This window comes from Rhizophagus irregularis, chromosome 19 (assembly GCF_026210795.1).
Source record: "Rhizophagus irregularis chromosome 19, complete sequence".
In the NCBI taxonomy this organism is placed as follows: domain Eukaryota; kingdom Fungi; phylum Glomeromycota; class Glomeromycetes; order Glomerales; family Glomeraceae; genus Rhizophagus; species Rhizophagus irregularis.
In genome coordinates this window covers 3,224,001-3,236,493 of record NC_089447.1, presented here as the reverse complement: position 1 = coordinate 3,236,493, position 12,493 = coordinate 3,224,001, and the positions used below count along the sequence as shown (strand labels likewise).

Sequence of the window (12,493 nt, the reverse complement as noted above, 5' to 3'; positions counted from 1 at the left end):
TTCAATTCTTGGATGGTAACGGTAAGTTTATTTTTTTTTCTTTTATTCTTATTTTATATATTTTTCTTTTATTAATTTAATTTTATTTTTTTTACTTTTTAGGTTTTGGTTGCTTAGCATTACTGACCCACTGTAGATATTCAGGAGCGGCAATGTTAGAAAGAAGGTTTTTTTAATATATTAATATAAGAATATTTAATAACGTTCTTTTCTTTTTCTTTTAAGAACGTTCTTTTCAACGCATTTTCTGAACTTGGAGGTATAGTATTTCGAAGGAATATTCATAATATAAGAACGTTTAATAACGTTCTTTTCTTTTTCTTTTTGTAGAAATAGACTTTTTGACGTATTTCCTGAACTTGAAGGAACAGCAATTTGAAAAAGGTATTAAAAAAAAAATATTTTTTTATAAAAAAGAGATTATCAGCCGATTAGATCAGTAAAATCAGATCGATATTACATCGGAAATGCTAAAACTATATGTATATCATATGATATATTATGCCAAAATGCCAAAACAGTTTTAATAGTTTTGCATTTCAGCATTTTTGATTGCTTGCCAAAACCTAATTTTGGCAGTTTCAGCAGTTTTGGCATGCCGAAACTTCCTAGTTTCGGCAAGTAACCTTACTCATATCGTAGAACAACCTAGTAAGTGAATCATAATAAATTTAGTCAACATGATCCAGCTTTTCTAATTTAAGTTTTACATATTAACTATTTCCTAAATAACATTAAAACGGAGTTATAATGAAATATTTGTTGATAGGATTAGCTTAATTTACAATATGCTTATTAAACCATTTGGATTTGTCTTAACTCCTAAGTGAAGTAAATAAATTTAGATCTCTTATTATTGCACTATTAACGCAAAAACTGCCTGTATCTTTTTACGAGAAAATGAAGCTTTTCCAACTTGCTGATTTAATCCAAATAAACAAAAGTGAATGTGGAAGTAATCTATCAAAACATCATATTTCCCATTTACTTACAGATATTATTGAAAAGTAAAACTTAAATAATACCTCAGAAGATATGATACATTGGAGTATAGATAGTTTGATTAAAATCTTACTTCAGATTTTTCACAAGAGTCTTGAAGGAAAAATTCTTCCAATTGAAATTGATAGAAACTGCAAAGATTGAGAAATAACAACGGTGGGTACTAAAAGATCTAATTTTTTATGTTGGATGAACAATGTACTCTTATTTAAAGGTGAAGAGAAGGCTGAAGTCAAAAATTTTTAAAATGCTGTGAAAGAACTTGAAGAAAAATTCAATAAGTTCAATCTAATGTATTTTGGAAAATTAATTATATAATAAATAATAGTATATTACACTATTTTAATATTGATATTTTAATATTATTTTACTATTCAATTTTATTATTATATTTATTATACATATTATTCTGTTATATTACATATGATAATATCTTTATATTATGACTAATTAAATTTTCAACACTTCTAAAGACTCTTCCTGTCATTTAAAATTAAAAGATTTCCAATTTTTTAATGAATTTTTATATATCTAGAGTGAATTATCGCCATTTTTAAATTAGTGCAATCAGTCAATTTTTATACTACATGATGCTAAAATTATCAGGTAATCAGATTTTATATAATGATCAACATTAATAACTAATAAAATTTTAAAATTTTACATAATTATTTTTCACGTATTCGTAATTTTGACGTGCAAAAAATGGTAAAAAAAAAGTACAAAATTAAAACATGCTTTGGATGTCAAAAATGTTTATATTGTGATATCAATTTAGAAAAAGATATATGTAATAATGTAAATGCAAAAAAACAGTTAAACCAACTAGAAAAAATGGGACTGTTCTTGTCAAAAATGCATTTTCAAGAGCATTTGATCCTACTACTTTTAATTCTAAACAATTTGATTTTGTTAAAAATAAAAATGAACATTTCCAATATGAATATGATTTAACAAAAAATATTTAATTTTCACTTTGTACAAAATGTAATAGTTCTTATCAATGATTGTCCAATAGTTTAAATTTGATACAAAAAAACAGGAAGAACAAAAAGAACAGAAACTACAGAAGTTATTGATCTTGAAACTGGCTTTTCTGAAGTCTCTACAGTAACTCAAAGTGAATCTAAACACAATGATTCAGAAAATGATGATGATGATAAACAATAAATGGAAATTAATTATAAACTTGTTATCAAACAAGCTGATGGTTCTGCTCTTCTGGCTAAAAATTATTTAGTAATAATTTCTGAATTAGACGAATTTTTACTTGCAATTCAAAATAATATTACAGTTCTTCTTAAAGATGATAAAATCAATGCTAATAATTATAACATTTCTTTCAAATCAGAAAAGACTCAAGAGGCTGGTACTTTATTAGTAGATGTATGTAATTTTAAAATTTTTGATTAGAATACGTTAAACTTGCTGTAGCAAAAAGAACTATTGCTTATTCTTGTTACTATGAAAAAAAGGAAAAGCTAGTGAAATGAAAGAAAAAGGTTAAGTTTATTTTATGCTTTTTTATTACACTGTATCTTTGAAAAATTATTAAAATTACATATTTTTTTGATTAGGAATCTAATTCAGATGATGAAGAAATAATTTGTGATGAATCAATTCCAAAGGGTGGCAATAGTAATAAAATTCCAAAAGTTTCAGATATTTCTATAATTGATCAAAGAATTGCCAAAAATGTTATAGAATTACGAAAGGAAACTTGGTATTCTATTCATAATAGGTATTGCTTAAAGGATTGTGAACTCCATGCTGAAATAAGCAACATGATGTTTTTGACTTGAGCTACAGAAATGGTGAACTATTTATTATATTTATAATTGATTAATTTTATTAATTTTTTATATTTAGCTTAATGGTCTTGCTACAGTTAAAGAATCACCAACACATCCTTTATTTAGGTATACATATTCATCAAAAAATAGATCTCAATCAAATTTACCTCAATTTTCAAATAATTTGATTAATCCTATTTTTTCTACCCTTCTACAAGCATTAGTTACTCCACATTTTCTTCAACAACCTTCATCTTCTTTAATAGCTAATAATTCTATAGTATCTCAATCATCACAATCAATACCTTCAATGGCTGAATTCTTGTGACAAATAGATGAACCAGAGAAAACAGAGGATTATTATTTTAATTTTTTGGAAGGATTTGAAAAACAAAGAATTAGAGTAAAACATTTGAGTAAATTGAATGATACACAATTTGAAATTTGCGGAGTAATAGCAGTTGGAGATAAAGTTGCTTGTCTAAACCTCTTCAAAATCCTACGATTAGTTTTGTCAAAATTTTACTATAGATTTATTATAATTTTGGCAGAGTTTTGGCAGTTTTGGCATTTATAATAAGTTTTGGCAGTTTCACCTTTCTCCAAAGTTTCGCCAGTTTTTTAATATAACTTTAATATAATTTTGGCAGAATTTTGCTTTTTGGCGAAACGCCATCTTGCCTAAACCCCTAAGTTTCAGCAAGCAACCTTGGTTAGAAATATCGAAAAGCTGTTCAAAAATACAAATAAATAGATTTCATTTTATAATAATGAATTGCGTTATATAAAAATGTTTTATTCAAAATATTTTATTCTATTTATTCTATTGATAAAAAAAAAATATTATATAAAATATTTTTTATTCTAATATTTTCTATTTTTAAAAATACCCACATCCTTTAAAATAACCTTTTGCCATTTAAGGAGCAATTTGAGAACAAGTTATTTATTGACATTATTGTCATCATCCTGCATAACATCATCTCGTAGTTCAAGATTCATAAGTTGGGAAAAGGAAGTTTGATTGGAATCAGTATTTATTTGAAGAATCAGTTCATTTAAGCCGTCTTCAAGTTTCATTTTTTTTCTGGAGATCGGGTTTATTTCTTTTTGCGTATTCTTACATTTTTCATAACATTTATTGCAAGTTGAATATTCTTTCTATGGATTGGCATCACAAGGACGGTAAAATCTGCCTTTTTCTTAGGTAAATAGATAAACTGTAATGTACAGTCAGCTAAACTGTACTGTACGAAAATATTTTAGCCAATCATAACTCATTGTATACTTTTCAAATTTTTTTTATTTATCGCAATAAAATCTGATTGGTGAATTCTCACTTTATACAGTACAGTAGTTTAGCTAACTGTACAATACAGTTTATATGTATACTCTTTTCTTTGCATAGTGTTTTTTAAAAGTAAAAATAAGTGAGATTAATCTAAATATGTGATACACAAAAGCGTGATTCCTTCTCATTAATAGTATAGCGAACATGCTTATTATCACATACTGATCATTTGCCGATCATAATATATCACTGGTCAAAATCAATTCTATCGGGTACATATCGGGTACCTATATATCGGTGGCTAATCGGATAAATATCGGGTATTTTTACATATCGGGTACCCGATAGCTAAGCTATTAGTCACTGATATTGTATATCGGGCATTGATCTATCTTACACATATCAGGTACCCGATATGTAAATTTTAATACGTAAGATTTTTATTTTGTACAACGTACTGTATTATATATAATCCGTTTCAACTAAAATTTTTTATTTAAATTCATTTTTTAGATAATTTTTATAAATAATTTTCTAAGAAATTTTAAAAGTCCATTTGAATAATATTTAATAGGGATTTTATTTAAGAAACTTTTAGATAGATTTTTTTGAGAAATTTTTTAAGAGTCCGTTTGGAAAAATTATTTTTTTAACTAAGAGGATCATTTAGAGCATTTTTGATAGAGAATTTTCTAAAGATTTGTTTGGAGAGATTATTTTTGAGAATTTTTTAACTAAAGGGACCGTTTGGAACATTTTTTGATAGAGAATTTTCTAAGAATTCGTTTGGGAAATGGTTTTTTGAGAATTTTTTAACTAAAAGGATCATTTGGGCATTTTTTGATTGAGAATTTTCTAAGAGTTCGTTTAGGGAAATTATTTTTTGAATTTTTTAATTAAGGGGATCGTTTAGGGCATTTTTTGATTGAGAATTTTCTAAGAGTTCGTTTAGAGAGATTATTTTTGAGAATTTTTTAACCAAAGGGACCGTTGGAACATTTTTTGATAGAGAATTTTTTTGATAGAGAATTTTCTAAGAGTTTGTTTGGAAAAATTATTTTTTGAGAATTTTTTAACTGAAGGTATCATTTGATAGAGAAATTTCTAGGAGTTCGTTTAGGAAAATTATTTTTTGTATTTTTTAATTAAGGGGATCGCTTAGGACATTTTTGATAGAGAATTTTCTAATGATTCGTTTGGAGAGATTGTTTTTGAGAATTTTTTAATTAAAGGGAACGTTTGGAACATTTTTGATAGAGAATTTTCTAAGAATTTGTTTGGGAAATGGTTTTTCAAGAATTTTTTAACTAAAAGGATCATTTAGGGCATTTTTTGATTGAGAATTTTCTAAGAGTTCGTTCAGGGAAATTATTTTTTGAATTTTTTAATTAAGGGGATCGTTTAGGGCATTTTTTGATTGAGAATTTTCTAAGAGTTCGTTTAGGGAAATTATTTTTTGAATTTTTTAATTAAGGGGATCGTTTAGGGCATTTTTTGATTGAGAATTTTCTAAGAGTTCGTTTAGGGAAATTATTTTTTGAATTTTTTAATTAAGGGGATCGTTTAGGGCATTTTTTAATAGAGAATTTTCTAAGAGTTCGTTTAGGGAAATTATTTTTTGTATTTTTTAATTAAGGGGATCGTTTAGGGCATTTTTTGATAGAGAATTTTCTAATGATTCGTTTGGAGAGATTATTTTTGAGAATTTTTTAACCAAAGGGACCGTTGGAACATTTTTTGATAGAGAATTTTCTAAGAATTTGTTTGGGAAATGGTTTTTTGAGAATTTTTTAACTAAAAGGATCATTTAGGGCATTTTTGATTGAGAATTTTCTAAGAGTTCGTTTAGGGAAATTATTTTTTGTATTTTTTAATTAAGGGGATCGCTTAGGGCATTTTTGATAGAGAATTTTCTAATGATTCGTTTGGAGAGATTGTTTTTGAGAATTTTTTAACTAAAGGGAACGTTTGGAACATTTTTGATAGAGAATTTTCTAAGAATTTGTTTGGGAAATGGTTTTTCGAGAATTTTTTAACCTAAAGGATCATTTAGGGCATTTTTGATTGAGAATTTTCTAAGAGTTCGTTTAGGGAAATTATTTTTTGTATTTTTTAATTAAGGGGATCGCTTAGGGCATTTTTGATAGAGAATTTTCTAATGATTCGTTTGGAGAGATTGTTTTTGAGAATTTTTTAACTAAAGGGAACGTTTGGAACATTTTTGATAGAGAATTTTCTAAGAATTTGTTTGGGAAATGGTTTTTCGAGAATTTTTTAACCTAAAGGATCATTTAGGGCATTTTTGATTGAGAATTTTCTAAGAGTTCGTTTAGGGAAATTATTTTTTGTATTTTTTAATTAAGGGGATCGCTTAGGGCATTTTTGATAGAGAATTTTCTAATGATTCGTTTGGAGAGATTGTTTTTGAGAATTTTTTAACTAAAGGGAACATTTGGAACATTTTTGATAGAGAATTTTCTAAGAATTTGTTTGGGAAATGGTTTTTTGAGAATTTTTTAACTAAAAGGATCATTTAGGGCATTTTTGATAGAGAATTTTCTAAGAGTTCGTTTGGGGAAATTATTTTTTGTATTTTTTAATTAAGGGGATCGCTTAGGGCATTTTTGATAGAGAATTTTCTAATGATTCGTTTGGAGAGATTGTTTTTGAGAATTTTTTAACTAAAGGGAACGTTTGGAACATTTTTGATAGAGAGTTTTCTAAGAATTTGTTTGGGAAATGGTTTTTTGAGAATTTTTTAACTAAAAGGATCATTTAGGGCATTTTTGATTGAGAATTTTCTAAGAGTTCGTTTAGGGAAATTATTTTTTGTATTTTTTAATTAAGGGGATCGCTTAGGGCATTTTTGATAGAGAATTTTCTAATGATTCGTTTGGAGAGATTGTTTTTGAGAATTTTTTAACTAAAGGGAACGTTTGGAACATTTTTGATAGAGAATTTTCTAAGAATTTGTTTGGGAAATGGTTTTTCGAGAATTTTTTAACTAAAAGGATCATTTAGGGCATTTTTGATAGAGAATTTTCTAAGAGTTCGTTTGGGGAAATTATTTTTTGAATTTTTTAATTAAGGGGATCGTTTAGGGCATTTTTTGATAGAGAATTTTCTAAGGATTCGTTTGAAGAGATTATTTTTGAGAATTTTTTAACTAAAGGGAACGTTTGGAACATTTTTGATAGAGAATTTTCTAAGAGTTCGTTTGGGAAATGGTTTTTCGAGAATTTTTTAATTAAAAGAATCATTTAGGGCATTTTTTGATAGAGAATTTTCTAAGAGTGTGTTTAGGGAAATTATTTTTTGAATTTTTTAATTAAGGGGATCGTTTAGGGCATTTTTTGATAAAGAATTTTCTAATGATTCGTTTGGAGAGATTATTTTTGAGAATTTTTTAACCAAAGGGATCGTTTGGAACATTTTTGATAGAGAATTTTCTAAGAGTTCATTTGGAAATGGTTTTTCAAGAATTTTTTAACTAAAAGGATCGTTTAGGGCATTTTTTGATAGAGAATTTTCTAAGAGTTCGTTTGGAAAAATTATTTTTTGAGAATTTTTTAACTAAAGGGATCATTTGGGACATTTTTGATAGAGAAAATTCTAGGAGTTTATTTGGGGAAAGTATTTTTTGAGAATTTTTTAACTGAAGGTATCGTTTGATAGAGAAATTTCCAAGAGTTCGTATAGGGAAATTATTTTTTGAATTTTTTAATTAAGGGGATCGTTTAGGGTATTTTTTGATAGAGAATTTTCTAAGAGTTTGGGGAAATTATTTTTTGAGAATTTTTTAACTGAAGTATCGTTTGATAGAGAAATTTCTAAGAGTTCGTTTAGGGAAATTATTTTTTAAATTTTTTAATTAAGGAGATCGTTTAGGGCAATTTTTGATAGAGAATTTTCTAAGAGTTTGTTTGGAAAAATTATTTTTTAAATTTTTTAATTAAGAGGATCGCTTAGGGCATTTTTGATAGAGAATTTTCTAAAGATTCGTTTGGAGAGATTATTTTTGAGAATTTTTTAACTATTTGGAACATTTTTTGATAGAGAATTTTCTAAGAGTTTGTTTGAAAAATTATTTTTTGAGAATTTTTTAACTGAAGGTATCATTTGATAGAGAAATTTCTAAGATAATATAGTTATTGAGTATGATATATACTTCCGATGGTGTATAGTAATAAAATTCTAAAAACCGTTCATTGTATATTATAATCCAAGTACTTACAATTCATATCTTTTTCGTTTATATAATTATCATTCGGTAAATCATCTTTGATGTTTTGTCCCTATAATAATATTGGGAAAAGTTAATTTATCATTAATTTCGTCATAATAAGAGAAGTATAGTGTAAAAAAACTATACTGTATAGATAAAAGGGGTACTGTATAAAATAAAAACTATACTGTATAAAATAAAAAACTATACTGTATAGATAAAAAATTATACTGTATGGATAAATATAGATTTTTATCAACTATACTATACAACATCGGAGGATTCGGAGGTATATTTCATACTCAATATCGTTTAACCGGAAATGGATGCTATCGGGTATTCAGTATATCGGTATATTTGATTGGCCGATCTACACATCTTTTTTTTGTAGATTCCGGGTAAGTGTCTCGAAAAATTTTGTTTTTTATGTAAGAACGTTCATTAACGTTCTTTTACTGCTTTTTTTTTGTAGATTTCGGCCGGAACTTGGAAATGGAGACCGGTGAGTATTTTTAAAAGGAGGAAGCGAGTTTTTTTTTTGGTTTTTCATATGTAAGAACGTTTATTAACGTTCTTTTACTTTTTCCTTTTTGTAGATTTCGGCCTGTGAACTTGAAATTAGGATCAGTAAGAGGGGAAAGCAGGAGATTTTTTTATGTAAGAACGTTTATTAACGTTCTTTACTTCTTTTTTTGTAGATTTTAGCCTGCAATTCGGATATGGGGACCGGTGGGTATTTGAGAAGGAGGAGGTTTTTTTTTTATGTAAGAACGTTTATTAACGTTCTTTTATTTTTTTTTTGTAGATTTCGGCCTGGAACTCAGAAATAGAGACCGGTGGTGAGTATTTTTAAAGGGAGGAAGCGGATTTTTAAATTTTTCTTTATGTAAGAACGTATATTAACGTTCTTTTATTTTTATTTTTTTTGTAGATTTCGGCCCGGAACTCAGAAATGGAGACCGGTGAGTATTTTTAAAAAGGGAAGTGGGGGTTTTTTATTTTATTTATGTAAGAACGTTTATTAACGTTCTTTTATTTCTATTTTTTTTGTAGATTTCGGCCTGGAACTCAGAAATGGAGACCGGTGAGTATTTTTAAAAAGGGAAGTGGGGGGGTTTTTTATTTTATTTATGTAAGAACGTTTATTAACGTTCTTTTATTTCTATTTTTTTGTAGATTTCGGCCCAGAACTCAGAAATGGAGACCGGTGAGTATTTGGAAAAGTAGGGGTTTTTTTTGTTTTCTTTATGCAAGAACGTTTATTAACGTTCCTTTACTTCTTTTATTGTAGATTTTAGCCCGGAACTTGAAAATGGAGACCGGTGAGTATTTCTAAATGTTTTTTTATATTTATTCATGTAAGAACGTTTATTAACGTTCTTTTACTACCTTTTTTTTGTAGATTTTAGCCCAGGACTCGGAAATGGTGACCAGTGGTGAGTATTTTTAAAGGGAGGAAGCAGATTTTTTTAATTTTTCTTTGTGTAAGAACGTTTATTAACGTTCCTTTACTTCTTTTTTTTTGTAGATTTTAGCCCAGAACTTGGAAATGGAGACCGGTGAGTATTTCTAAAAGAGGAAGTTATTTTTTTATATTTCTTCATGTAAGGACGTTAATAATGTTCCCTTTCTTTTTTTTATCATTTTTATTAGGGACATGGATTCTTGGATAATAATACAAACTGTAAGTTGAGTGGATGAAGGAGATTCTAAATAATTGTGATATTATGAAAAATCAGTGATTTAACTTGTTGACTGGTATATGTATGATAGGCTACCGATAGGTACCCGATATATGACTAATTGGTATATTTAAGTAGGGTTTTGTATTATTTAAAGTAATAAAGAGTTTAACTTGCAGTGTAATTCTAGTATAAATAGTATAAATGCATTTTATTAATTATAATAATCCGGATTGATATGTTGGGGTTAAAATCCATGGCCCAATCAGAATTTGTTGTTGTAATCAGGCGATTGATCACATGATTTCAGTATTTATATTTCGCACTTTGTTTATTTTTTTTTCCTTTCGTAAAAACCTTTCTCTTAAACTTTTTATTTAAAACAAACTCTTTACTTAGTTATTATGAAATAATATTATTATTATATTTTTTTATTTATTTTTATATTAGAAATAAACATAAAGGTATATTTTTATTATGCTTGTTTTTTCTTTTATATATACATTTTCTATTGACGTTCTAATACTTTTTTTCTTTTCTCTCACTAATGTTTTCTACCACTTATTAACATTTTCTATTAATATTAAATACTACTAACATGTTTTTATTAACATTCTCGTATTAATATTTTCTATTTTACTAACTTTTCTTTCTTCCTACTAACATTTTTACTAATATTTTCTATATTTACCACTAACGTTTTTATTAATATTTCTATTTTTATTTCTCTTATTAATTAATATACTTACTAATATTTTCACTAATATTTCTTTTAAATGTTAAACAGATAATTTTATTATCATTGTTACTTTTAGTAGAACTTTACATATTACATAGTATAATTATTTATTTTTAATGTTCAACTTTATTTGATTTTACGTATGTAGTAGATAGAGTAAGATTTGTATTATTGTTTAAATTTTAATAAAGTTGAATTTCATTTTATCTGAATTAAAATAAAAAAAAGAGATATATGTCTATTGGTTTTATATGAAATTTATAGCTACTAACTGATGTATTACAAATATTTTACTACCCGATATATGTGTGTTAAATATATGATATTTATAATATATATCACTGATATTTGACTACCCGATATGTATAAGATATATACATGATGTTTACAAGATATGTCACCGATATTTGACTACCCGATATGTATAAGATATATACATGATGTTTACAAGATATGTCACCGATATTTAACTACCCGATATGTGTAAGATGTATACATGATGTTTACAGTATATGTCACCGATTTTCTACATTTCTACTACACATATCGGGTACCTGATATGTGTGGTATTGTTAAATATCATACACATATATCACATATATTATACACATATCAGGTACCTGATATGTACCCGATAGTATTGATTTTGACCAGTGTATGGTACATCACATTAACTTTAAAGCATTATTTCAAACTATAAATGTGTAAAAAAATCACATTAAATTATTTTATTTAATAGTTTAAAGTATCAACAGTTTAATATAAAAATTTTGTGCCAAAATAAAATGTAATGCCAAAGTTAGTTTTAGGCCAAATTTTTCAATTAATTAATATATGCTGATTATCTCCTAATCAGACTTTGAAGCTTCGGGCGAAGCCACAGAAGTTTGGGCAAAACTTGAAATTTTTATGAGTTATAGATTAATGTCTTTAAAATTAATGGCCGAAGTAACACAGCATAATTTTAGGTAACACAAAAGTTATGGCCAAATTAATATTTGCAATTATTAATACTAATAATATTACTATTTAATTTAGTACAAAATTTAAAATGCAATAACTTCGCCAATATGGATCTGATGGCAATGATTTTACTACCATTCGAATCCTCTCACTGAGACCAATCTAATAGTATATAATTCATTAGAATATGTTCACTGGATCTCAAGATTATAAAATTTGAATTTTCATTTTATTTATTAATTATAAAAATTTACATGTATTGATATAATTTCTGTTAATATTGATCAATTTTACCCTCAAAATTGTCAAATAAAACATCATTTCAGCTTTATATATTACAGCAAAATTCAAAATATATGGGACACTTGAGAAATTTGATTGTTGGATTGTCGGATAGCCGGCAATAGATTATTATATAATCTGATATACTACTATTATACTCATGTCATGTGTTATTTATACTTTTCTAATAAATAACCTACTGCCGAGTAACCCAGCTACCCGACAACCTGACAATCAAATTTTTCAAGTGTCCCGTATATTTTGAATTTTGCTGTAACCAGATAGTATTTTTTTATGTGACAATATTGAAAAGATGATAAATAAATGATCGGCAAATGATCGGCAATAATGTGACAATATAAGGGATGTTCGCTATGCTCTCATTAATAATCTATTTTAGAACGCGAATCGTGAGATTTTATGCATAAATAATTAATAATTTAGTAGTACTGAAACGTGTTTTACTGTAATGTTTTATTTCTTTGACTCAGACGAAAGTATTAACTTATATTTACA

At 26.6% G+C, this 12,493-nt stretch overlaps 2 protein-coding genes across 2 annotated transcripts; both read left to right on the top strand.

The window, feature by feature from the left end:
- Window positions 1-2,172: 2,172 nt before the first annotated feature.
- On the top strand, window positions 2,173-3,123 carry OCT59_011259 (uncharacterized protein; the record flags this gene model as incomplete). Its single annotated transcript, XM_066136382.1, has 3 exons — window positions 2,173-2,388; window positions 2,580-2,743; window positions 2,922-3,123. 3 exons carry the CDS (start codon window positions 2,173-2,175, stop codon window positions 3,121-3,123), a joined length of 582 nt encoding a protein of 193 aa, XP_066001007.1.
- Window positions 3,124-8,545: 5,422 nt separating this feature from the next.
- OCT59_011258 (uncharacterized protein) lies at window positions 8,546-9,637 on the top strand (the record flags this gene model as incomplete). The annotated part of the gene is made up of 9 exons (XM_066136380.1): window positions 8,546-8,709; window positions 8,784-8,813; window positions 8,908-8,938; window positions 9,017-9,040; window positions 9,117-9,150; window positions 9,243-9,273; window positions 9,365-9,395; window positions 9,488-9,518; window positions 9,603-9,637. The coding sequence occupies 9 exons, from the start codon at window positions 8,546-8,548 to the stop codon at window positions 9,635-9,637; spliced, it is 411 nt and encodes a 136-aa protein (XP_066001006.1).
- Between the last annotated feature and the right edge of the window lie 2,856 nt (window positions 9,638-12,493).